The 27,814-nt window shown below is 38.9% G+C and overlaps 1 protein-coding gene across 3 annotated transcripts in view; it reads left to right on the forward strand.

The window, feature by feature from the left end:
- CAP2 (cyclase associated actin cytoskeleton regulatory protein 2) overlaps window positions 1–27,814 on the forward strand; it is a 65,195-nt gene that overhangs the window by 1,737 nt on the left and 35,644 nt on the right. For all 3 annotated transcript variants that reach the window (XM_066992104.1, XM_066992105.1, XM_048057881.2), the window contains 2 exons: window positions 9,985–10,109; window positions 13,724–13,824. In XM_066992104.1, coding sequence (XP_066848205.1) covers window positions 9,986–10,109; window positions 13,724–13,824 — 225 coding nt within the window. In that variant the 5' untranslated portion in view covers window position 9,985. The remainder of the gene's footprint in view (window positions 1–9,984; window positions 10,110–13,723; window positions 13,825–27,814) is intronic.

Below are 27,814 nucleotides of genomic sequence, written 5' to 3' on the forward strand. Positions count from 1 at the left end.
GATTATAAACTGTCTTCTGATTCTATACATTTTCGAAACAAGGATTTCATAACACCGGTTGATTCTATTTTGAGCAAGTCTGCACAAGAAGAAAAGCAATATACCTTCTGTAGCAAAGCCTGTTACATTGAATGATAGGACCTTTTAGGTCTTGGTCATAACAAAAATGTTAGTCTTCAGAATATTCTTATGATTCCTCTGCTTCTTCCCCCTCAAACGAATGCTGCTGAGATGTGGAAGGTGGAGAGGCACAACTCCAAATGTAATGAATAAAATATGTTTTCTCAATTAAATAAAAATAAAGAGGATGTGCATTATTTACTATTACAGTAGAGCAACTGTATGACATGTTTTCATTATTCTTTATCACCTATGGCGCTTGCCTCAGTGGAAAAAAGTGATTCCTTATATACCATAAAGAGGTATGTCAAGATAGATATAATCTTAGCAAAAATACTAAGATTACATATATTGAGAAAACTCTGTATCATTAGGTTTTCTAATCTCAGTGTATAATCTATGTTAGCCATTTAAAATACCAAGGGGAGCCTAAACTAGAAAAAAAAACCACTATAGAATTAATATTCCCATAGTACTAAAATTCATGGGAATTGGAATTAGCAGATAGTAGAAAAAGAAGTACAGTGCAGCAAGGAGGGCCGGAAGCAGAAGAGTTGTGTTCAGCTCACAGCCTTGATGTTGACTTCTGACATTACCTGGAGCAAGTCACACAATCTTTCCATGTTCCCATCTGTAGCCTGTCAAGGACAGTAACATTGTGAGAGGTTTGAACATTAGAGAGGAAAATGGCAAACAACCGAGTATCTTTAAAAATATTCCTTGTTGTTCTGCATGTGTTTTAACATTGTGTGCAACAGCAGCAAACTCAATAGTTGCAGTTGCTATCTTCTAGAGCATCTGACTTGATGAAAGAGAAGATTCTTTATTATCATGCTTATTGGGCAAAAACAAATGCTTCCAATAAATCAGGTATAAATCACTTCAGTTATTCAGACAGCTGTTTTATTATGAACTGGTTAAAAGATTTTGCTTGATTAAGCACTCTCAAAATATATAAAAAATAATAATTTGTTTCTCAAAAATTTTTAGTATGTCTTTTGAAATAGGGAGAGCAATTGGGAAATCGTCATCAGTGTCATTTTCGTGAGGTATACAGAAAGCTCCAGTTGCTCTCATATTTTTGAAAAATGAGTCATTTTGGCAGATGCGGTTTACTGACTCTCCAAATAAGAAATGCTCTGAACTTGAAAGGCTCAAATATTCTTGGAGAGTGTCACTGTTAGAACTATGTCAGAATATCAACACCTTCACTAAGCAGTGTACATTGAAATGACAAAACCGCACATGAGCACAACTGCATCTATGGCAGAGATTCTGCTGATTCAGCTAGTTCAGCAAGGGAATGATGTTTTTGTGTTTTTTTTTAAACCCCTCCAACTTTTGTCAACATGATAGCAAGACTTTATGGCATACATATGGCCTTAGTCCATGTTCTTAGTACTGTTGTCTTTATTTCACCTGTGTAGGTTCAGGTATGCTGTGTCAAACCTCAGGGTATTTTTATTACCAAAAAAGGTCCCATTGAAACTTGCTGTGTCTGACCCACATGTTTCAGAGAAGAACACAGTAGAGAAATGGCTTGTAAAATCCCAAACACCAGTAGCACTATGCTGGGAATCAAAGGCTTTTTTTTTTTTTTGGTGTATAGTAAGAAAACAGGTAAATGGTCAAGTCCCTAATTGCATAGTGTCTTATTTTTCCAGGAAGAAGTGCTCAGATACTGTGCATTAAAGTTGTATTTTCTATTATTTTAAATAATTAATTACTTTCTGGAAGGAATGCAGAGAATGATTTACATTTCTATGTGTAACCTGTCATTGTTTACAGAGAAGAAATAGTTGAATAACTCAGCTAACAGCTTTGGGTCCTCTAAAGCAACCAGCACAGAAGAGGCTAACACAAGCATCTAAGATGGGTCCAATTTGATCTTTCTGGGCTTCAGGATACCTCACACTAAACAGGAGGGATAAATAGCTGAATGTCTCGACTCTTGTAAGTGAGCAAGGTTGCATGGACCTTATACTTAGGGCCTCTCAGTAGTAACCAGGTTAGAGCAGGAAATAGAAAGGTCTTTTTTAGTAGCAGGTGGCCCATTTCATCCTCAATCAGAAGCAAAGGCACAATCCATTGTGTTGCTAACAGTATTGCAGAATCAGTGGCCTGAATTTTAGAATGGGAGATGGGCCAAGGCCTTGAGTTTTTGCGATCAGTGAAGATCACAGATGAAGCCACAGCAGTTGCAGAGCAAAGGGAGTATGCAGATGGCACAAAGTTTGCTTCAGCCCTCAGGGCTGCTGCCATGCTGGAAGAAGGGCCACGGGCTGCAGGCTGAGCAGGGAGCCATGAGGCCATCAGACACAGAGTCCTGAGCTCATAATTGCAGCAGGACATTCTGGTAGGACCAAGAACAGTAGCTAACTTGGCTGAAATTAAGCCCACCTATTCTGACATCTGACAGATGTCCACTGACATTTCAGTGTGTAGTACTCTTTGTTGCTGTTGTTTCATTTCATGTGATTGTTTGCATCAGAGTGACTTCCTTTGCACGGCCAGAGGAATGTTTCCTCTGACTTTCAAATTCAAACTGAGATGCGCTCAAGTAATGGATGTGTTCCAGAGTTGACTTGTCACACCTACTCTTGCAGGTTTAAATGAGAAATACCTGCATGGGTAGAAGGGATTATCCTTCAACATTGATGGTGAAGAAAATTCCTGATAATCAGAAAGTCAGAAGTTCGGGCTTTGGAGCAATATGGATCTGCATGCAAACTAGGATGTGGTGGTGTTCTGAAAGGCCAAGCCGCCAGCAGAGCAAACTGTTACTAACCCTGGCACTGAATAACTCAGCAGTCTCATCTTTTCTGAAAAAAAAAAAAAATCATAATCTGTGTTTTTAGAGTTTGAAACACTGTCTGTTTACTTTTAACTTTCTGCATTCACTTTTCTCCTGCCACATCTCAGAAGTACTGCACCACAATGTAAGGTTTTGTGCTTTGTGGAGTTTACCCTTTTGGGCAGTGCAAATTCAATTTGGTTGGAACCATAGCGTAAAGAATCTTACTGTTCAGTTATTATGAACTGAACTGAAGCACTTTAATAAAATCAATGCCTGCACGCAGTGTTTTCTCAGTTCAGCAAAGCAGTCTGCTTACATACAGTAATTGGACTTGTGACAGGTAATTAAATGGCTTGTAAGGTCTTTAGGATGCTTGATTACATGAAAAGCACTGTGCTAATACATAGTAAATGAGGTGGCTAAGAACACTGTGTATCTGTTGATTGGAGAGACACAAAAAATTACACTTCATTGGAGGGAAAGAAGAAAATAAAAACAAGACAAAGGACTATGAGCAGTGGTAACATAAAAAGGGAGCATAAAAAGAATAGGAGAATGTACTTAGGAACTGGGTTGCCTTGGTTATTTTAAGTCAATCATGCTTACACAGACTGTCAAGTCTTGACTGCTTCAGTATATCATTAAATAATGTATTTGTTCTTTGTGATCACAAAATTGGTAAGACAGCCAGAATTATTCAGCAAGGGATGGGAGCTCTTCACAGAACTTACATATAATTAGAAGTGAACTGATATTCCAGGAGGTACTAAACACATACATGAACACATGACATATTTTAAAGAATTTATATTAAATTATCAGAGGCCTAACCACAGTCCATGCTATTATTACATTGACTTGTAAGCACACAGCTTGACATGTGCAATTGCTCACCCATAATTATGGGACTAAAATGGGTTGTGATAAGAAATCTAAAATACGTCAACAGTCTTAGGGGTACTTGTCAAAATAGAGATTGTTTTACAAAGCAGTTCTGTAATATTTTTAAAATAGTGGGATACAAAAATGCCTCCATTCCTCTCCTGCCTGTTTATTTTTGTAGACAACAGCTTGATCACTGTGAGAGAGAGAAGCAGGGGAAGAGCCAGAATATAAGCAGAAAAGTATGTTTTGTGGTACCAATAGCATAAAGCCAGACAAAGGAAAAGCTTAGTTGGAAGAGGTACAGAATGCACATGCTTTTTCCTCTTCTACACAAAAGTCTTTTTTGCTAACAAAAAATAATCCTTTAAAAACACAAAGGGTATGCTAAAGACAGAAGTCTACAGACAAGGTGATTTAGGTAGCACACTTTTGCACATAGCAACAGAGGACTCATTTCTAGTGTGTTAATGGTTTTAACATGCACATTGAGCTACAGACAGAAGTGTTTTGTGATGAGTTTGTTAGAGCCTGCCAAGACTTCAAACCAATTTATCAGTCAAAATGGCATAACCAACCACAAAAGGCAGACGTCACCCATTTTTGTCTGCTCTTCCAGCTATAACACTTGTCCATTTTAACCAAAAAACAAAAGTTTTCAAAATTCTAAGAACCATTACATATACAATAGTATATCTTTTACTGGGAAAAATAAGAGAAATTCAACCAATACTTGAGAGCATTCCAAAGGAGCTTGTAGCAGATCTAGGGACAAAACAAGAAAAAAAGGTCACCAAAAGCTCTGATTTGTCCCCTGAATCATTCTCCTCATGCGGGCCTTTTCTGAGAGGTCTTCTGGTTTAATACAATTTGACATCACTTTGACAAGCCTCTGTTTACATTCCTCCCATACAGCTAATGGGAAACAAAACACAAGCCATACAAGGTAATGTTTGTCTGTCTACCAACACACTTTCTTTTAACCAATACTCCCTTGCTCTGCAGTCTCCACCCAAAATCATTTATGGTAGTAACCCAGATAGCTTCAGCAGCACCTCGCTGGCCACTCAGCTGATAACAGGCCGTGTCTGAGTTCCTCCTGGTAATGGGCAGCCCCTGAGATGCCAAGCCAGTAGGTTTTCATCATTTGGACTAGCATGAGGTGCAGCAGGAATTTGGCTCTGATGCCCCAGGTAGCAAAAAGACTGCGTGCTTAACTCAGCTTGGAGCTGGTACGCACATTTGAATGACAGTGCAGGAAAGCTAGCCAGCTGTGCCTCAAACTGCCTATTTTTTATTTATTTGTTATTATTTTTTTCAGAAATAAAGTGCTGTAAGATGCTTTTGTTATCTGAGGGGATGTTCAGGAATGTGTATGCATTTCCCCTCCCTTGAAACATATTGTACAGAAGAACTCAGAGGAGACAGCACTTTGGATCTGTAACATATTCACAACTGGCTTCAAGATAGTACCAGCTGGCAGTCAGGGGTTTTGTATATTTTGTTTATTGCATATCTCAGTAGCAATTTGTTAAGACTATGAGAGAAAGCACAAGTACGGGCTGCTGTACTTTCAAGAATAAGATTGTGTTTTTCCAAGCAGTGTAGGAACGTTAGATACAATAAAAATACCAAATTGCTGCCTGTACAGGCAACTGCCCTTTTTTGGAATAGAGAAGAAAAGCAAAATCTAACCTGTAGCATCTCAGATGATGAGAATGAGTCAGGTCAGGCTTCATTTTTTAGATGCCAAGTGGATTTGAAAGGACTGGTTCTAAGAAAAAAAAAAAAACAAATAAATGAACAAATCACTTCTTTTTCTTCTAAATTGAAAGAATATTAGGAATAAAAACAAACAATGAAATCTCATACTATCTTTTGATGATGTTTGTCAGAATATCATACTTTACAGGGTGGCACCATTCCTGTGTTCAAACCTGTCATTTTTACATGCCTGACAAGTCATCATCTCTTTTGTTTATTTTTTCTCCTATGCTACTACACTGTTTTTCCCTTTGGGCTCATTACAGCTTGTATCTTCTTGACATAGAGCAATATGGTCTTCTGCCGTAAGTTACATACAATGATAACAAGCATAATACCTGTATGTTTTGGCTTCCAGTTTGTCTGCTATTTGGGATGGATGTGTCAGGCAATTTAGTCTACTGACTAGTTTTTTCCCTTGATAACTGATAAATGGTGCTTTAAGACAGATGCCAAACTAGGGAGAAAAACAGTGCTGTTCTCCCAGGGCCTGTCTATAAAAAGTCTGCTTTTTGGCCTTCATTGTGCCCCTCTTCACTTTTGGGGGAGAAGAAATGACAGGTGGCTGTATTGTCACATGCCTTTAGCACCCCCAAAAAAGATACCACCAACAGTAAACTGGGCATTTCTATGGATCCTCTTTATTTTTTGTGTTCAAGAGATAGTTAGCATTGCCGACATTTAAGTAATTGTCATTAGATGTGATTTAACACCTTTCCTAGCTCTTAGTCGACCTTATTTTCAGTGAAGAACATTGTGCTTCTCCACTAAGGATCCAGGATCACACTGGAGTTGAAGTACTGTTGTTTCAACTCCTTACAGGTAGTCAGCATCAACTCTAGGGAAAGGTATATGATTAGCCTTGATAATCCATATCAAGATCAAAGCTTTAACTAAAATCCTGGTGGAAACAAGATAGAGAATCTGTCCTGATGTAAAAAATGTGCTCTATGGGAGTGGAGGCATCCCACAGATGTATTTACATCCTCTTTACTTTTTATTAACATGCAAAGATTTTATTTGGCACTGTAAATAGACTGATCTTATTATTTATTTATAATATAAGCTCTGATGCTACATCACACAGACAGTATCTTCACAAAAGTCAAGCTGTACCACTTGTGTTCTGACTCCTTTTGAGCTGTGGGTTTGTAGTATCGGTTTCACCACGCACGGTGGAGTGTGGAATGGTAACTAGTAAGAGGGACTCTGAATACAGGCCAAGAAAATGCTGAAGGCTGTCCTAATATGAGTCAGATACGTGAATCCCTAAGTATGGGCAAAGATGTCAATGTTTATACTGAGAATGGCTCGAGAGATTTGTCATGCTATTGCTCAGTGGAGCCTTTACTTCAGATCAGTAACATTAATGTCAGTCTTGTTTGTAAGAAACCTAGCTGACTGATAGTAAAGCAAAGTGTAAATGTAAGGTTATTGGATGTATGACCAATTTACTCTTGAAGTGTTATATACAGTAATGGCAAAAGTATACTTTATTCCTACACAGGATAACTGTATGTATCCTGCACACATGTATATGCGTATAGATACAAATCCCACATAGTCATGAATCGAGTCTAAAAGTAGGCAGAAAAAAAGATGGGTTCAGTGTAAACATAGCAACGGAGGAGTTCTTAAGGGTAACATTTCTCATAAAAACAAGGAAAAACCTGGCAGCCCTGATTTTTTGGTATAAATGGTTCTGACTTCTGTCTAAAGAGACTAGAACAATATACCATTTTGTAATTGTCTCGCTTTTGATATCTGATTTTAGAAGAACAACATTGTAGTTTTACAGCTGATGGGAACTGAGTAAAGCTGTGAAGAATACAGTGAACAAAAGTCTATTTTGCAGTTGGAGAGTATTGGATAAAAATGTCCACAGGTTTATTAAGTCAGGTCATTCCCTTGAGCTTCTAACACCGTAACCCATATTTTTAGCATCTTACAGAGGGCACTTTCTTGGGTAGAGCATTACAAGTGTGATCCATCGCTGTTTGTTTGTAAGATTAGTCCAAGTGCATGTAGTCAAATCAGAGTTGGATCCTTCGACAGGCAAAATCAGGCTAAAGAGGCAAAAAAGGAACAGCTTTTCCAAAGAAGTTTTGTACATGTCATCAATGAAACTTTTAGGGCAGATGGAAGCTAATATAGTTACCAACAGACCATGTCTTCAAGTAAAGACAAACAGGAAACATACTGGAAATATACTTTAAAATACTAATGAAAAGAATTGACTGCTAGTATGCTTCATTAGACCAGCCTGACTTTAGACTGCTTTAAAACATAACTTTTAAAACAGGCATGTTTTTAAGCCTTTACAAAGTAGGATACAATGTGAAAAGAATATGCCTATAATACTTTTGAGGAATAAGAGTGCTTTGTTTTAAGAAAAGGTTTAATAGTCTCAGGAAAGTTTACACATTTTGGAAGCTCTCTTGATACCTTCATATCACTCCTGCCAAGATACTTGCAACCTTACAAAAAGTTAAGGTGTTTTTTTTTAGAGAATTCATTGATTTTTCAAACAGAACAGTGTACATTTTCAATATAAGCAGAAGAGACCCCCCTCTGAATTTTGGACAGTGTTTATACGCACACTGTTTAATGTCATCCCCCTTTGGGGGTTTGCTTTTTTATTTAATGTAAATAGAAAAAAAAAGCATAAACTCCAGACAAAACTTTCTCATGAGAATGGTTCTCCTGAGACTTTCTCATTGTAAAATCTTCTGTTTCGCTCTTAGGTCAAACTCATCCCCCCCCCATATATTTATAGGGTAAAGTCTGAAGGTCCCACCTTGTTTGACAGAGGGCATGACTCACTGAGAGAGCTCTGCATGTGTTTCCACAATCCTAGTAGCTTCTCTCACACTTAAATTTTCAAAATAAAAAGGATTATCTTTATTCTTTAGGATTATTAATACTGATTTGGAAATCAAAAGCCCTCTTTTTATATTACCCTACTTTTAATAATAACATTTAGATTTTCTCCCCAGGGTAAGGGGACACTGAAGCAGCGTTGCTTGCTTTGGTTGCTAGTGCTGCACAGCGTTGCACAGGTTATTGCAATCCAGTATTACCCTTGGCTATCTCAAGAATACAGACACTTTTAACAGGCTGTTCATTAGCAGCTGATGCATTTACACGTATATTCCAGGCTTGTCTAACCTTTCTGACTCTACAAGCCACACACCGATGTCCTGTGCCTGACAGCCACAGGGCAGGGACCACAGAGCTGCTACTTGCCAGCTTCCCCTGGCTGGGGATGCAGATTCCCCCATGGTCCCCACTTCCACACCACCCGAGCGCAGGGCAGGGGATACAAGCCTTCATGTGGGAGCTCTGCTTGAGCTGCCCACGAGGATCATGTTCATCAGGGTCACCACCAGCCCCCTTCCTGTACATCACTCAGCAGAATGAAACACAACCCTAAGTGAGGAACATGGATGTTCAGCTCGTTATATGAAATGACGGGGGGCGGGTTAAACATAGCTTTCTCTTAGCTTATGTAACTGTTTCTCAGTCAGTAGTGTATAGAGCGCTGTGTTCCCTGAGACATTGGCCCGTGTTCAAAAGTGTCAGTGCCTACACTTCCTCGCATGTAAGAAAACAGATAATCACACTGTGGGGCAATGAAATGATATGTGAGTTGCTCAAAATTTAGCCACGTTTCTATTTCATTTTACATCAAGAATTACTGTTGCAGCACTGCATAAGTAGGCCCTGGCTTTTTTTTTTTTTTTTTTTTCTCCCCAAAGGTTAATTAGTGCTCGATTTAAAAAGCTTGAGAAACACTGATTCGTATCAGGTACTTTCATAAGGAAAAAAAAAAAGTGATAGGAAATCACATCAGAAGAACAAACAGAAAACCTTTATGGCTTCTTGTGTAGTCATTTAATAAAGTGGCTAAATCTTACTACAAAGCATAAAAGACCCAGACAAATTTCAGCATGTACCTTTAGAAAAATCGGGAGGTATACGTTTAAAGTCTGGCTTTCAGTCAAGTATTAAGTCTGTATTTTTGCCTCAGTAAATGGCTGTTGCAAGTCACTGTAGGCATAATTTTCTACCAAATACATTTATAAACACTAGAGCCATCTCAGTACCTGATTAGAAGTATCCACATATATTTGTCACAAACTGCCCAAATATAGGCTGCCCAGAGCTACACAGCAGTGGTTTGTATCTGCTATTTACAACGAAAACCAAGGGCTGATCATATCCCTTCTTGTCACAGAAGCAAGTCCCCCTATGTCAGCTGCTTCCCTGCAACTGTTTATAAGCCAGAGAGACAATATTTAAAACGCATGAGCTTTGCCATAAAAGCTGGTAAAGCCACCAGATGAGCAGAACTGTAACATGAAGCATGGGTATTCCTCAAAGGGAACTAACACTGTTTCTGTCCTGAATGATTTTTTCAGAATGGCAGAGACTCATGGCTTGATGGAGAGACTGGAGAAGGCAGTGACTCGACTTGAATCGTTATTTTCAGATTCACATAGATCTGGTGGAATGGAGTGCGATGCCATTAATGGTGTCAATGGAAGTAAGTCTGTTTTTTTGAGGTACCGCCTCCTTCTGTTGTTAAAAATCAACTTGTAAGAAGAGCAGGTGTTTTTCTTCTAAGCATGATTATAAATTGATATAGCCTAGAAAATGCATGATTTGTCTTGTCTCTTAAATATACTGTCCATATTTCAAGCGTTATTGCTCTTTCCATTTTAGCATTTATATTGTAGATAACTCACAAGATGAAAATGTCTGCTTTAGCCCAGTTAGCAGAAGAAATGAGACATCCCAAAAATTTCCAGCATAAATATTCCTGAAGTCACCGATACAAACACCAAGTTTATTTTCCAACTCTCTGAATTTCACAGTGCAGACCTGCATCATTCAATCGAGTAACATCCTTAATCAGATAGGAGTTTGTTCATGAGCATTTGCTCACCAAGAGCTGCTACACATCCTTGGCCTTACTTTGATCTCTCTTGAGCCGTCCCTTCTCAAGTGGATCTCCCAAGCGCTGCATTGGAGATACATGAAAGAAACGTCTTCATTTATTCACGTCATACCACCAAATCATATTTTTTCACTCACTAAATTTTTTGTTGTTCCTGCAGTTTACAGGCTAAATAACCTTATAAATGTGGCAGTTCCGATGTTGACTGAATAGAGGTACCCTTTCCTTTCTCAAGAGATGCTGTTTGTTTGTGTTTTTTGTTTTGTTTTGTTTTTACCCACAGTCCCTGCATATATCCCTTTCTTAACTTCATGTCCTTCGCTTTCCATATTCCTTAGCCCTTCCCTGCCTTCTCCAGAGCAGAGCGCATCCCAGTCTGGGCTCAGCTGCTGTACAGAGCGCTGCAGAACAAGCAGAAAGTGGCAGGCATCTTCTTTATTGGCAGAAGCAAGCTACTGTATGTCAGCTGCTTTATCACAACTGTATGCCAACCCTCGCCCAGCAAGGCATGTGAGGGACCTTCGCCCAGCTCCGTGTGCCATAGGCCTGTGTGCTGGCAGTTGCTGTGGAGCAGCTGACTTAAAGCAGTGTGTTTCTGTGGCAGGAGGGGAGCAGCTTCCAGCAGGCTTCCCAGAGCAGATGAGTTGGCTGGTCAGAGTAAGCTTCAGTAATAAAATGTGTACAGTCTGGAGAAAATCTAGAGAGCTAGTAAACCTTAGCAAACTCATGCAGAAACATGACCCGTGTACGAGCTGACAAATAAATCAACCACCAGAGGGAAGCCCACATTTTTTTAAAGATGTAGGCGATCCTATAATGAACCCATTTGGGTGAACCTCTGTACTAATCCAGAGCTCAGAACTGCAGAACCAGGGTCGCTATTACAAAAAGAGATCAACTCACCATGAGTGCCCTCATGAAAATTACTATATCCTTGCCCTAGCGTAAGAGCTGAATAAGGTGAAGAACTTCACCTACCCCCACCCCCCAGGGAAGCAGAGCCTTAAATCCCCAGCAGATCCTCAGAAGAAACCGACTGATGAATGTTGTAGGAATGAGATTATAAAACACACCCACTGGGAGAAACAGCAGCAGAAACGGATATGAGCAGCACCACAGAGCACTTCCCAGCCTGTACCATGTCTCCAGGCCGAGCTGGCTCACCTGGGGACTCGGGAACTAGCTGTTGCTGATGCAGGTAGGAAAGACTGCAGCAGTTCTTCAGTTTGGGTGATGGATGCACATAGACTGCCACAAACGTAATTCTGTATGCCTGCGTTACTGTGTCTCTGGAGAGGTTCACTCAGTCTCCACAGCAATTGCAGAGCCATCAGTCTTACAGAGCAGGTCTCTCTTTCTTTTCCTACTTTAAAACTGACGCTACGCCAAAGAGTGTGACATTTTTTAAGTTTCTAGAGGAAATGGAGGTATGTTGCTATCTTCTACTGTGCCCCCTCCCACTAAAAGACCATTCCATAACTGGAAGCATTACAAAAAGCAAGCTTACCTTGTTTATTAATACGTTTTTGGAAACAACAAAATAGTGGGGAGCATGGGAGGAATGTACCTTTACTTGTTTCTTACAATGACAAGATTGCAAACAAATCATTCAATGGCTCTGCACAGCCCACTATAGTAAATTCTCCTGGGAGTTAGCTGTATTGAATAGTAAAAAATAGCACAGTTGCTTTCTAGTTTTGCATAGCACAATTGCCATTTGGTGAACTGCTATTTAGAAGTCTGATCTAAAGGAAAAGGTTACAATGATTCTCTTGGAGACACACACAGATTTTGACAAAGAAGGCAAATGGGCTTTGGAAAGCATCTCCACAACTAAAACCTTTTGTACACTAGGTCATTCGAGGGGTTTACACACAAACACTTAATATGGAAGAAAGCCCAGAAATTCCTCAGAATTAAAGGTGAGTGACATCAAGGGAACAAAAGGAGCCTTGAAATCCCGCCTAGCTGTCTAACTACATTTTTTTTTCACACAGGCCATTGCGAACTCCAATTGCCAAAGCCTTTCTTTTTTCTGTCAAGGAGCCAGATGACTCTTATGAAATAAAGAGGGCTTTCAAGATTATGAATTTGGACACAATTGTCATATAGTGCCAAAAGGTTAAAGCAAACTCTCTGGAGAAAGCCTGGTACCTCTTCAGAACAGCCTTCAGGCTTCATTAAGGAGGGAGAGAGGCTGGGAAGAATATTAACCTTGGTCTCTCAGATCCTACAGATGCCATAAATTCACACATGCATTGCTCATGCTGGACCCGGTACAGGTTCTGAGGCATAGACATGAGGATATGTCAGGGAGGAAGGAGTGGGCTGGAAAGCATCCAAAGAAAGATTACTTTTGCCATCTTAAACCTTATCACATAAAGCCATTTAGAAAGCCAGTTACATAAGAAACTGAGTCTCATCTTAGTCTTCTGATTGTCCACTCGATCAGGAAACTGCCCTGTACACCATACAGAACACAGCATTTTTATTCTTCCGTCAGCATATATAGCACATACATAGTCAGTGGGATGTGCTAGCTAGAAGAATTGTTTGAGCCTTCTTTCTTCGAGGACAGTTTTGTAAGGTCACACAACAAAGTAAGGAGATTACCACATCTCACTGCATCAATTGACTGTCAGTTAATTCTCGAGGCTCTACCTTGCTGGCAAGTGAATTACTTATTAATGATTGCCAAACAATACGGAGAGCTGCAGGAATGGGTGGATGGTATAAAAATAGTTGTTCAGTACAGAGCAGATTCTTTTTAGGGGATGGTATTTGTTTTATGTGCAGTAATACAGTTTTGTTATGATGATCACCCTTGTCGGGCCAGCAGGCCTTTGAAGGGCTGAGAAATATTTACTATAGCACCTGTTATTTTAATACAAAAGAGGCTTCTTAGTTACAGTATACAAAGACAATTCCCTTCATGCTCCTATCCAGGTTATACCAGGAGCAGGTGTTTTTTTTTGTTTTGTTTTGTTTTCTTTCTTTCTATTTATAAAAAAAAATTATGCATCATTTTTCACTGTTTTTCACCAATTTCACAAATCAGTGAGTAAAGCAGAAATTAAGTTAAAGCAATTTTCCCTGATTCTATGCTATTTCTCCTCCATGTACTACATAGGAAGAATATAGAAGCTCTATACATTACGTGCTTTTTGAGCCCATTATAATGGAATGCTCTTGTTCTGCAGGCATAGCACCCTATGTCGAAGCGTTTGATAGGCTGCTGAATGGAAGTGTTGCTGAGTTTCTCAGGCATAGCAAGATTCTTGAAGGTGATGTGAAGACACATGTGAGTATTACTCAAATTTTCTACCCCCATTATAAATGTACAAGTCTTGGAAACTGCGTGACAGAGGAGAATTTTAACAGCAGTTCCCTGAATTATTAGTTCTTGGTAACATGGCCATAACACACTGAGGGCATTTAGTTGCAGAAGGGCTTTGGGATTCATAAGAGGCTGCTCCTCTACTACAGCACCAAAGGTTGAAGATTATAGCATGCAAAATATATCAATATTCTCAGTTGCAAGCAATTTGAATTGTCCTGTTGGCTGCTAAGGTTCCTTTGCAGGACAGGAACATAGTTAAGAACAAGAGTCAGCAATTGAGCAACAAACAATAGGAAGAAATGATGAAATTACTTTGTAACCATGTAATCAGAGCTTTTTTTTTTATTTTATTTTTTAAGCCTGCCTTCTGTAAACTTGGTGGTAGAAGGACAAATATGGACTCATTTTTACCACAGCTTACCAGTGTAGGTTTCGCCAAAAAAACACCCACAAAAGATACACACAGGGTCAGTTTGAGCAAGGTCTGAAGGAGTGTGAAGCTTTTGATGTTATCTAGTGGATCCCTGCAATCAGACCCATCTCCATGTGTGTTCATAATTTCCCAGTTCCTTGCAGCTGCTGCCCCACATAACAAGCACTGTAGCCAGAAAAGCATGCAGCCCTGCAAGCTGCTGGGATTGAAAGGACAGTGTAAGTACTTTGCAAGACAGCCAAAGCAACCAGTTTGTTGACAGAGGAAGAGCTGTGAACTATCTGAACTGTGTTTTGTCTGTGGTGTTAAAAGTTCTTCTGAGTAGGGTAGAGATTCTGAGCTGGTTAGGCCTGAAGAACTAGAAGGAGACTGGATGGTTCTAGAGGATCCCTGTGTTTTTAAGGAAATGCTGGACATCCTTTTTATTTGTAAAATGAAATTATATGTAAAAAGTCTTTTTACATTAACAGCTAGTCTGTAAGCTGCTATATATGTACTTTGCTCTTAAAATAAATAAGGGAAAAACTAATAAACTGGGGAAAAAAACCCTGTACACCTAACAGAGCAGAGAACTGGTCCCTGGAAAGGATCTCTTCTAGCTTTGGTCATGAAGTTCATTAAGCACCATTATTTTGCAGGTGATTTCTCAACAGTGTAAAACTGATATACAGAACTAGCCTTAGTACTGCACCCCAACACTAAGCAATGAAAAAGTTTGCATTTAACATTGTAAATGACTAAACCCTCTGTAATTTACAGTATCTATAAATGTTTAAAATCAGTAAATGTATTAATTTGCACATTTGTCACTATTTGACACATATAATTGAGTCCATATAAAATAAGGTGTATAATTTATCTGCCACGTCTGTGGATAGTCCCCAGCATATTGTTGATGATAGTGTAATGTAAACCATAATAAGGAGTATGTATTAGGACTACAAGATTATACATAAACAACTTTCCTCTACATAAAGAAACTGGTGATTCTGATTGCAGCCTATTAAGTATTCTGAAATCTTAGATCCTGAATTTACAGCATGAAGCAGACTGTGGTTGCCTTATGCTCATACTTATCACTGCAGCAACATCTGTGCTTTACCTTAACAAGTGGAACAAGGAGTATTTTTCTTCTGGGTGTCTTATAGACCATGTGTCCTCAGCATTATACTTGCAGCTGCTGTCTCTGCCACATAATTAGCTGAAGGGAAGGTTGTATTTTATTTCAGAAAACACCTGTTGCCTAGAAAACCTCACATACCTGACCGACCAGAATGGTAATATGAATGAAAGAGAGACTTTATATTATGCTACAGAAATAAGGGATTTAACATGATGTGTTTCGTGCTGATTGCTGTAAGGATTGTGCAGTTTGTGTTTCTGATGAAAGGAAGAACACAGCCATAACTAGGATCTGTTGTGCGCCCCACGCCTGTTCTTTCAGCATGCTGAAATAGTCTATTGAAAGGGAACAAAAATAAAAAAGAAAACTAACAGCTAGCTCCTGGCTCCATGCAGCACAGTGGATTTTACAAAGATTAGTTTATCAAAGAAGTGTTCTGCTTAGACTCAATCTTGAGAGCAACATATTTCTCATTCAAATTACAGTACAATACTGAAGCTCTGAGGTCAACTGCATTAAAGAAACTAACCACATTTTAAACGACAGATAAAATGGCTAGCCTTTTTACGTAGTCTATTTAAAACAAATTATCCTAAATGGCTAGGATGAGATTTTTTTTCTGTCCTATCACTGTGGGATAAAAATCTGGTGATTATGTGGGTATTTCTGTGGCATACAAAGACCCCTAGAGGCATAGAGTTTATGAAGGACCTGTATGCTGTCTGGGTCATAATGACAGAGCATGTGAAGTCGGTGAATAGTGAGCATGGCCAGGACTGCTGCCAACCAGCTGTCCTTGGCCTGACATACCAGTGCCTCGGAGGCTGTCACCAACTATTAAAGGTTAGAACAGCCCTGAAGCTGATGGACCATGTGTGCCAACACTGGACCATTCTTCTCTCAAAATGAGGGAATTCAAAAGCAGTAAAACATAGACTGCGGGCCTACAGCATAGACAGTTCTCTTATGTCCAGCAGATACGATAGCACTGGCTGATTGCTAGACCACAGAGGTGCGAGTCCTATCATTATTTGCCCTGATGCATCCACCACTACAGAAAATGTGCTGAGGGTTATGGAGAACTGCCTGAGGAAGACAGTCTACCTTCAGATTGTGTCCCAGTGAGAACACTCGGCAGGCAGATTTGATGGGCTTTTTGCCATGTCAAAGCAAAGCAAGCAGGATTTCAGAAGAGCAAGAACAGGTTTTTGTGATGTGTTTATGATGAGCTTCTACACATTGTTTCTGTTTTTGTGATATCTCAAGTGATGGGATACTTTGGCTCAAGTTTGAACAATGTACCAGATGAGACATAATGATAAGAAGAGAATGTACTAGTTCTACAAGAAAAAGACAGATAACATAAAATTTCCATATTATAATATTTCATGTGTTGTGGAACAGAGAAGAATTACAGCCTTCCTGTCAAACACATGCACTAATACTTGCCTTTTTATTATTGTTTATTTGTAAGAATCCTCTAATCTCCAAACCCCAGCAGTTCAAAGAACAGATTGACTGGGTGATTCGGTTATATTTCCTTTTCTCTCATCCAAGCTATTTAGCTTGGAAAGGAAAACCAGAGAAATATTGACTTCTTTTTCCTCCTCTCTACCATCAAATTCCAGCTGCTGAAATGCAGAGCTCAGACAGACAACCAACTACACTGTGTAGCATAGATTGGAGCGCTCAGGAATACAAAGGCTGTTGGTTAGCTTGTTCCTTACTGGGAGAGAGTTAAGATACAACTCATTTACCTTAATGACCATGCAAACAACATATCAGGGGAGCAGCAATTAAAAAACACAGCACGTTATCCCACCTGTAGGGGTTCTCTGTGTGCATGCACACTGATCTGTTACCATTGTGAGCAGAGGAAGAAGTGTTCACACTATGGAAATGTTGTTTGTATGCACATACCCACAAAGGTTTTCTTCTCTTAATCTATTACTCAAAAGCTATGACATTCTCCTCTACTCCTTCCAGGCACAGTCCATGTGAACACAGACATCTGAAGGCAGGAGTTATCTTTAATGAGGTATCTTTTATAAGTTATCTTTATATTCGCACTCTGCAAAGTGCAGCTCCAGTTTGTCCCATCAGCAAAGTTAAAAAATCATAGCGTTCTCATTTCTTCCAAAGAGTATTTATTAAACATGGCATAGCTGTATTTTGTCTTTGCTTGTGAAAGATGTTGAAGAATTAGTCAATGACATTCACAGCCCTGAACTTTGAACCGGATGCTCTGTCTGTGATATACAAAAAAAAAAACCACACTTTTGCACTTCATATTACCTAATCAAAGCACAGACTATCAAACCCATTATTTGGCTGATTCCTCATTAACAAGGCAATTTGCTTACAGGGCAACAGAATGCACAAGTGTACTCTCCATGTTGTTCTTTTGTGCCCAGAGGCTGTGTGGTTTTAGGCATTGTGTTGAAAGTTGAATTAGAGCTCAGAGGAGAGGATGATGTCAACATGCCCAAAGAGAAGCTCACTGTCAGGCTGCCTTTGCATTTCTGTGATAGGTATTTTCTGGTGGATGAAATAAACACCAAACCAAGTAGCTACCATAGGACTGGGAAAAACAAAATTAAAAAAAAATGAATAATGACAAATATTTTTTACAGTCTACAAAATAATCAGCTGAAAGAGATTAAACATAGAAAACAGTTCTGCCATCCACCAAAGTGAGAAAAAAGAACAACGACAAATAATCAGCAATAAAAAAGCAACCTTGGAAATGTATCAATATTAGTATTGATTTTTAATGATAATTCAGTAATATTTCTCACCTTACATGTCTACAAGATATTTCATAACATAAGCAATGAAGAATGTTCGCTTTATCATGACAAGCAAGCTGGAAATACAATATGCACAGTGTAGGCAAGTGGTTAATCCAGAACAAGTATCATTTTTAGGTGCTTTACAATTTTTGATTGGTCTTTTCCAAGGGATGACTTCACTCCTGGCCTAAGGGTTGGATCTGGCTTTAAAACAAGCGGGATTTATTGGGTCAGCTGCGATGGCTTGCAGACCTGGTTGCGCTCGTCTAACTCTAAGACACCTGGCTGGCAAGAAAAATGGCTCTTAAGCATGAAGAACCTGGCCATGGCTAGTCTAGACCAACACCCCCTGAAAGAGTGGGAGTTTTTCCATTAATTTTGATGAAAACTGGATCAAGCTGTTTGTTTCTTGATACTGACGTTGCACAAAATGCCACTTGCTTTTCCTCTTACTGAAAAAGGCAAGGAAGACACAAAATTCTCACAGACCCTCCTGAAAAATGTGTGATGGTAGCCAGTACTGTGCCTTTATTTGTGTACTGCTGGCACAAGAAACATGCACCTGTAAATTTAGGGTAGTGGTGGTGGGAATAGATAATGAGAACAGTCCATATGGCATTTTCTCAGTCAGAAGCATAAGAAAACAGAAACACAAACAGTAAAGGCTGTCAACAGTCTTCATAACCTGTTTTCACGGGGCTTGCTTCTTTGCACAGGGAATAGTTCCTATCTAAATCCAAATATGTTTGTTTCAAAGTAGTGGAGTCGATCAGGGGCAGTTTTTTGGATAAGGCTCTAAAACTGTTGGCCCCTAAAGCAGGGATTATGTCTGTATGTGGTTACCCAGTAAAACAGGAGGTTTTGATTTCAAAAAGAAATCAGAAAAAAAGGATCAGAATGATATGACTGGGAAGCCCTAGATGTAACAGGAACCAAAAGAAAACTCCATCATGTTTGCCCATGAACATGTTGGAAGATAACTTGCACATATGAAAAAAAAAACAAAACCTGATAGTGAAGGGCTCTTTAATCTCCCATATGGATTCAGAATGATACCCAGTGTTCAGACTAGATTTAAGGTGCATCTTTTACCAATTAATTTAATTAATGATTGGAGCAATTTACCAAGGCATACAATTAATTTTCAGCCATTTTAAGTCTCTAAATAAGAACTGTTCATATGCTCTAGCTCATGCTAATTTTGTTAGCCTCTAAAAATCTTTTAGTGAAGCCCTTTATGAGCAAATTTGAACCTACTGACATGAAACCTGTTTTTCTCAGTGGTTTTCCATGGATTCCTTACAAGAAGTCTACAGACCTAGAGGCATAAGTGCCCCACAGGTTGAAAAACACTGCCTCAGCTTAACCCAAAATCATGAGGTGATACAATTACATGACTAAATTAGTTAGCTAAATAACAGGTATAGACCAGCTGCACTCACAGCCACAAACACAGTGTGACTGTGTCTCAGTTAGGGATGATGTGAGATGTGGAGTTGGCGGAGATCCCAGGTTCACAAGGAGGTCTTCAGAAGCCTTGGTAAGATAATCAGACTTATACCTTTCCCTCTGATTTGAAGTGGTCCAGGTTTGCTAGAGCATAGGTGACAGTCATCTTAGCCATTCAACCTCTGAAAAGTGAGGTCTGGACTACTTAGAACAGTAATTTCCAGTGAACCACTGGCAGATGAAACTATCTCGGTCCATCAGGAAAACTAAGAGAAGCGGAGAGACAACATTCCTGCTTTCAATATCAGGATGATTTTCTCATGACTGAAAACTCTTTACTGGTACCAATGCTCATGGTTCTTATTTCTTTTATGAGGAATTATGATTTTTCAGGTTGGAGCTGTAACACTATTTAAACCCATATCTTTCAAGCTGAAAAATATGGATTTTTTTTTAAACATCTTTTGAGTTTTGAGTACCACACCGTGACACTTATCTCCCGTGCTTGATTGATGTCATTTGTTGCTACAGGCTACGAGCGAGTCTTTTATTAATTTTCGGTCCCATTCTTTCCGAAAAGCACATGCACAGTCTTTTCACTCATGCTGCCTCCCCATCCCTGACCTGCTTTTATTTTGTTAGTTGGTGGTTGCAACTGTTTATGAGTGTTTAGAAATGCTGGGATTGGAAACTGAGAAGGCTGTTCATTGTAGTCAGCAAAAAAACAAACAATGAGCTCAGAATCTGGCTCTTCAGTCAGTTTCTAGTAAAAAGGAGTTCAGTGAATAATGAGAATTAAGCCACAAGGGAAACCAATGCACAGTTTGAATGTTGTTTTAAATAAGCTGGGAGTGCTGTCAGGAGTGATGAGGATAAAATGTGGCTAAAGATGTGTATGGCCTCTTTATACAATTTGAATTGCATGATCAATACAGCAAGATTTCTGAATGCTGAAGAGTCCACTGGGAGAAATTAAACCATGTCACTGTCACTGCTCACTTCAGTTAGTCTACTGACACCCATAAATTGAACTATATATTTCTACAATTAATCTGAACTGCAGAACAGTTCAATCTTTGCTATTTTGTCTCATACATTTAACTGTGTTTTATTCTAGAGCTCAGAGCTACAATAAAAAGATTGGTTTAGGATCTTGAAGTAGTTCTTCCAGGCTGAAATGTTTATTTTTTGTTGTTTCAGTACATGTTCTGTTTAAAGAACAACCTTAGGTCAGAGTTGTTTTTCAATCCCATCAACATGCATGTAGATAACTACCTTGCCTTTCAGAGAGGCTGAGGCCCAACCTCCAAGTAAATCTGGCCTTTCGGTATTTAGCACCTCTGTAAAGCAAAGCATGCTCTAGGTGGGAAGAAACCTTAAATATTATAAAACTCCTTATGTAGTTCATATATATGAACTTCCTTCCATATTACTACATTTTGGTCTGGGTCTGGGATTCTTCCAAGGCAATACAAATGGAAGTGCAGTTACAAGGAGACGGATTCTGGCATTTTTAGCCTTTGAAGTGTTTTTAAGGAGCTCTGTGGGACAGCTTGCAGAAAAAAGTGGATAATAATGTCAGAAGTTGTCCTGAAGTGTGTGAGAGGCAGAACATGCACAACGCAATTTCAGTATGAGCCTGTTTCTCCAAGCTCTCTCGCTGAAGACAGGATTTCTTAGAAATGGATGAATCTCCAGTCTTTATATTCAGTATTTGTCAGACACAGAAAGTCAAGAAGTAAGGTCCGTGATAGAGTACCCAGTGAACACTGCTAAAAGATTATTTATGAAGTGATGCCTAAACAAGTGCTGTAGCCTTTTTAATTTACAGAGATAAGCATCTGGAGTTCCTAGAACTTTTATTTGTTAAACTGGGGACACATGAATGCCATCCTAAAGCGTGTTAATCATAGCTTTTCAGATATTTCCTCAGCATGTATTTGGACCTCCACTGAGAAGAGCTTGTAAGGCCACTGCTGGGGATGGAGAGGGGGAATGCTTAGCAGCAGACCTCAGTGGCAAAACAGTCCACCAGAGAAATAACTGGGGTTCCTGCAGCCAGTGCAGGCAAAAGCACATTTGTACACATGCCAACAAGACATGCAGATCCCTGAGATCTTTGTGAGACTCCCCTACATCTCTACAGCTTGTGTAATACAGAGAAATAAAATGACAAGTGAGTAACAGTTTAGCCCAAACAGTAACTATCCATCTGTCTTAGGTCATTAGCACTGAAAGATCTTTAAGACCAATATGGCTTGAGCTTCACCAGACGTACGAGCTGTAAGAGCTCTGAGTGTTTTATGTCACAGCCCTGCTTACTGAAAGGTCAAACTAGTGAACCTAGATACAGATGCTACTCCGAAACAACAAATAAATAATGCTGGCTGGTGCCGTGCACAGTTACATGACACAGCATTTCACACGCTGGCAGACAGAAACAGTTAGAGAGACCAGCGCTGCTCTAACCTTACATTGGTACTGGACTGGCAGTAGCAATGCTGAGAAATTTTAGCAAAAATTCCCTAATATAGACATTACTATGGAGGCTGAAAAACACTATAAATAAATAAATAAATAAATAAAAACGCAGGACAGCTGATTGGTGGTAGCCAAATGTATCTGTCTGAAAATAGAAAATATCTGAGGTGGAGGCTGGCTCCATCAAAATCAATGGCAAATCTCCCACTGACTTCAATTTTTACAACAATTTCAACCCTGTTTTCTATATGGACCAGTAAGAGAAAGGTGACAGTTTTTTCCTTTCTTCCCTTTTTCTTTTCCAGTATAAAGTGCACTGTCTGGAGAACTGCCACAGGCTCATCAGCATTTGGCCCAATTTTAAATAAATCCGTATCAGCCACTTAGCTGTACAAAATAAATGCTGTCTCTTCAGCTGGCCTGGATAGTTTCTATGGCAGCCCCATATTTAATCTAAACTCCGTTCTTTTTCCATTTCTTGCCCTTCAAGCCACCAGCCACTTCACCACTTCACTTTGAAGAGGCTGTTGGAAGCAGAACGTAAAGGCAAACTGCTTCTCTTCCTCTGGCAGTACTGTTCCCTTTACAGAAGGATTGGGGTATTTGCCCATAGCGGTGAAGCTCTGTCTGTAGCTGTTATTTGCCATCAGTCATTGTGTCTCTTCTTAGACCTAAAGGACCCAAAATTATTTCTGCAGAAACTATGATTAAAACTCTGGACCACTAAATCCCCATTCTTTTCCCCCATGTCCTGTTTAATATTTTCTTTCAGAATAATGTCAGTAAGTGTATTTCAGAAATCCAAAATGTATACATATCTTTGTTTTGATTAACAAATATCAATTCTAATATCTGAGGATATATATGCAGATGTGTATTATTCTCCAACAACAGAAGTTCAGTGGATTCTGATATTTACATTATTCTTTTCAGTGCTATGACTGAGGAAATATGTTATTAAATATAATTACCTTTGTCAAATTTAATATTATCAGGTCAATAGGTTAATTTTATTGACTAAATTTCATTAGGAAATCATTGGTCTGTTTCTCTTACTTCTATTTAGTTTTGATTTTTTTTTCCTAAGACTGAATTTACGTGTAACTTGAGATCTGAATGCATGTGCCAGTCTTCCTCTTGTAGTTTGCCAAACTGCTGTCACATAAATAATGTTTGTATTCATTAGTGCTTGGATACCAGAGTGATGGGCAACTTAGACTGAATAAAATGTTTAAAATGCGAAAGAGGCAGATCCTAAGATCATGTCTGCTCTGGAGAACTGAACTTTCCCAAACCAGGCTGGTAGCAGTTGAAGCTTCTGGTTCAGTGCAGCTATGTCAACACAGTCTGAAACGTTGCAAGTTTGGGTGGAATCCATCCTCATGCTGCTTTAAACGGGTTGGAGCATTGTGGCCCTTGGACATCTCTCACAGTCTCTGGCAATTTTTTGAGCAGTGGTTTCTGGGAGATATCAAAACCTAGCACCGTACTGTGACGGAGTAGGTTAAACGTGTTGTCATTAAAAAGATGGTTTCTAGAGATGTGTGATTCCTCCATTAACTTCTCCAGGCTTAACTGTAAAGAGGGCTGTCTGTGCTGTGACTGTGATAGGGATGGGGAGGTGACTACTCACTGTAGTCAGTCTCAGATTTCAACAGGAGTGGAACTGGGCTGACATTGAATACATGTCAAAATTCTTCTCTTCCAACCATATCAACAACCTAAGGCAACTACCAAGCATACCCAAGTTTACTGACAGGGAAGCTGAGCAGGAGAATGGCATACCAGATAGCCTTGGCATTCAGGCCCGGTCACAGCCATCTCCTCCAGCCTCTAGCACAAGCTGTTAAAACAAAGTAGGAAATGTTTTGAGGAATTTGCTTCCTTCAGTATGCTCACCTCTGCTGCAGAATCTGTCTGATGATTGCTATATCCATGCACAATCCTAAGAAGCCCAAAAAGATTACGCAAAGTTTTTAGACGTCAAGTATCTGTTGCTCCTAAATATTCCATATCTATCTGCAGATAAATGTGTGCAAGTTTGTGTTCCAGTCTACTCTGATAAATTTACTCATGATTCCCGTGCATTTTTGACACTTGGGCCTCATTACGATCATTCATTATAAAAGAGTTTCAGTTGATTTATTCTGTGGCAATCTCTTGGCTAAGTATCACAAGCTGTTGAGAAAAATCCCCTCTGAAAATCCATTTGAGTGAAATGAGTGAAATCCATTTTCACTCATTAGTCTTCAATGGATATGGGGGTCTAATGAAAGAGTCAGCTCCCTATTAAAAAAAAAAAAAAAAAGTGCTGTCTGCTTAGTTACACAGCCTGCCTGCTAAATAGAAGGAAGTAGCAATGAAGTGTCACACTTCAAAGACTCAGAGAAAGAACTGGGATGGCGATAGACTGAGCTACTGCATCCATAATGAGAAGAAGCTCTTCTAATACTTCAGTGGGATGCATGGAAAGAAATACTGCGTGCTCGGATATAGTAAAACTCAGAAACCCATTTTCAATGTTGTTGAAGAAAGAAGGAGGTAACTGTGGCTGAAGTCCTCTAAAATTGTGCTTGTAAAAGCACACAAAATGTGTTAGCACAATCTTTTCATTAAAATTTAAATTCGAAGGTGTGAGTTGTGAGTGCTTGGGTTTTTATACAACTAAATGCCTTTGGGGCTGGATATACTGTGGAGATACAGTATCCCCCAGTAGTATGTAGTCCACTGACCACTGAATATTTCCAATGTCCTATAACAAATAGGAGGTAATAAAAAAATGTGAAACAATTTTAGTGTAGTTATTACAGAGGAATAACTCAGGAGTGTTACCAATGTCTTGGGTGCCCTTAACAGCAAGAGATTTATTAGAGACTCTTCCCAGACAGTTTGAGAAAGTGGCCTTAATCACAGTCTGATAAATATGAAAGAGTGATACATGTCTGGATGAGAAGTATATCCTGATGCCACATCCAACAACAGTTTTACATTGGTCAGATGAGCAAGGCATGTGTATGAGGCATACCCAGGCAATGACGGTCCTTTAGGAACATCAGTGTACATCTTCCAACAGTCTGTCTCTAGTTATGATCAAATTCCAGTGCTTTGGCAGAAAAGAAGTAAAAATCTGACAAGAAACCAGTTGTGACATTGTAGTCTGAGGGGCGAAAAAAGTCCTGCTCATTCTCCAGGAGTTACCAGTGGGAATCCAAAAGCATGGATTTAATACAATGTAAGCAAAATGACAGACACTTTTTTTTTTTTTTTTAAATCTCATTGATGCTACCATCTCAGTATATGTTGTAAAATTCATAAAACAGGCTTAATTTTCTCTATCGAAGAGCACTTTGCTCTTGTTTTATGCTCTGTTTTATCAGTTTGCAAAATTCTATCTTAAAATAACATTGGTTCTTTGAGGAATTTGGAAGAACCCTTCTGAATTTCACTCTTTGAGTAGCTGGAAATCTTTTGAATTTGAGACTATGATTATTCATCACCCAGTTTACGGACCTGTGGTCAGACCTTTTCTTCCTTCTCTTTGATAATACCTGCCATACGAGAAAGAAACAACAGATTCCTCAGCTGCTGTGCTACTAAGTGCAAGTGAAACTTTTAAAATTTAGCTTTGTAAGATAGTTACTCCATTGCTTTAAACATCCAAATAGGGTTTCTCTGTATCAGTTCTGCTTTAAGCTCATCTTTATCTAACACAAATGACTGATGCTTGGCACGGAATTCCACAGAGGGTCTTACAGGGTCCTCTCCAATGGTACTAACACTTCTGTAGCTCTACCAGAAAATGTTTTGCCACGTACATTGTAGAACTGCATAAACTCCTTTCACAAAGCCACCTCCCCAGCTTTTCTACCTACATTTTCCAGTCTTCAGCATTTCTAATCAATCAGTTCCTTGTTTACACCCCAAATGTAGCATTGTTGTAAATTGCAGGGGGAGGAGGAGGACAGAACTGCTAAATTTTGTCCTGTTCATATTACCTGTGACAACAAAGTTATCTTACTCTTCTCAAGTGATGAATAAGCCATTCTCAATAGTATTAAACTTCCCAACTTTGTGTTGCCTCCAAATTTTATGAGTGTACACCTAATTCTTGCTCCTAGAACACCAATAAACGTAGTGATAGTTCTTTAAACTGATCCCTGAGAAACATGGCTAGCAACTTCCCTCCTCTCAAATAACACCTTCAATAGTATACCCTACTAGAAAATTGTCTCCATTTTTTCCAGCTTCTTATCTAACATATAGTTTTTATACTAATTTGCATTATTTCCATCTAAAGTAAGGATTTCCCCTGAGGATCAACAATAAGCATTTTAAGTAATATCTTTATATACTAGATCTGGTCTATTATCCTTGTCTAAGAAACTGACAGCTCAAAACAATCCCCAACAGTAATGATTTTAACCACAGATAATAACACATTGCAACTTCTCCCATTTTTAATTTGCATCTCTGTTTTTAATCACTCGTTTTGAATCTGTTCTAAATGTGCATGGTGCTGAAGTCAAACTACTACCCATGAAAGCAGTTGGAGTACTTTTTTCCCTGTTTCTTGGGTATATTTGCCCAATCCATCATTGCATACTTCTGTCACTTGGTACTATCGGTAAATGATACATATTAAAAATCTTTTCTACTTGTGCTTCCATCTAACAAGATCTGCAGTAATGAATAAAGATGATACGGGCCCTATGATTCTGTCACTCTAAGCTGCATATATTTGACTTCCCTTTCAACTGGGGCAATTCCCATTGATCTATCATTCTCCTTAGTTATCCTTTAATTATCCGCACATACATCAAATTCCTTGAAGATTGGGGAAAAGTATTTATTCAACAATAGGTAAGTTAGACATCAAGAATAACATAAGGATGCCCAACATATCCTTAAGGTCACTGTCATGGCCTCAATTCATCCCTTGATTTCTTTATCATTCCAGTAGATTTAAAACAAACAAACAAACAAACAAAACTAGGGCTTTGTTTTACAGCTCTGTGCTAGACGTAGTTCAACAAGGAATTTATCTTTCATCCCTTTGCTTCTTTATTTTATAATCCCTAAAACAAAGTTTTCCCTGATAATCAAGGCCTCTTCTCACTTTTTGTAGGTTCTATACTTATTCTTAGTATCTTGCTTCAGTCATTTATTCACCCAGAGACTAGCCATTTCTCACAAATTCTCCCTCCTGCCCAGCATGCATAGATTATTTCCATTACTAATGCAAATCCATTCTTTCCTGCATTCAGTTCATTAAGTTCCTCAGGCCAGTCATCTTCATTCAATTATTTTTCTATTTTCTAAAAGCTTGCCATTCTAAAATACCAATCTATAGATTTATTTTTGTCTACCTTGCAATATAGGAAGAACTGAATCCATTCATAATCACTTCCTCCTAGAATATTATTTTTTGGTCAGCTGTTCTGCAAGATCCTCCTCACACACAAAAACTAAGCTTAAAATAACCTTGCATGTTATTTTAAAATTTTCTGTACCAAAAAGTCAGTCTCGTGAAATGTCTAAAAATACCTAAACCTTGCTATTATTGATGATATTTATGTCTGTGTCTGGAGAAGTTACGTCTCTTATGCTCATACAATTTCCCTTATAATTTATTTCTTTATCCATTTATAGAAATGATTGCTCTCTTCCAAATCT

This window comes from Anser cygnoides, chromosome 2, assembly GCF_040182565.1.
Source record: "Anser cygnoides isolate HZ-2024a breed goose chromosome 2, Taihu_goose_T2T_genome, whole genome shotgun sequence".
Taxonomy (NCBI): Eukaryota; Metazoa; Chordata; class Aves; order Anseriformes; family Anatidae; genus Anser; species Anser cygnoides.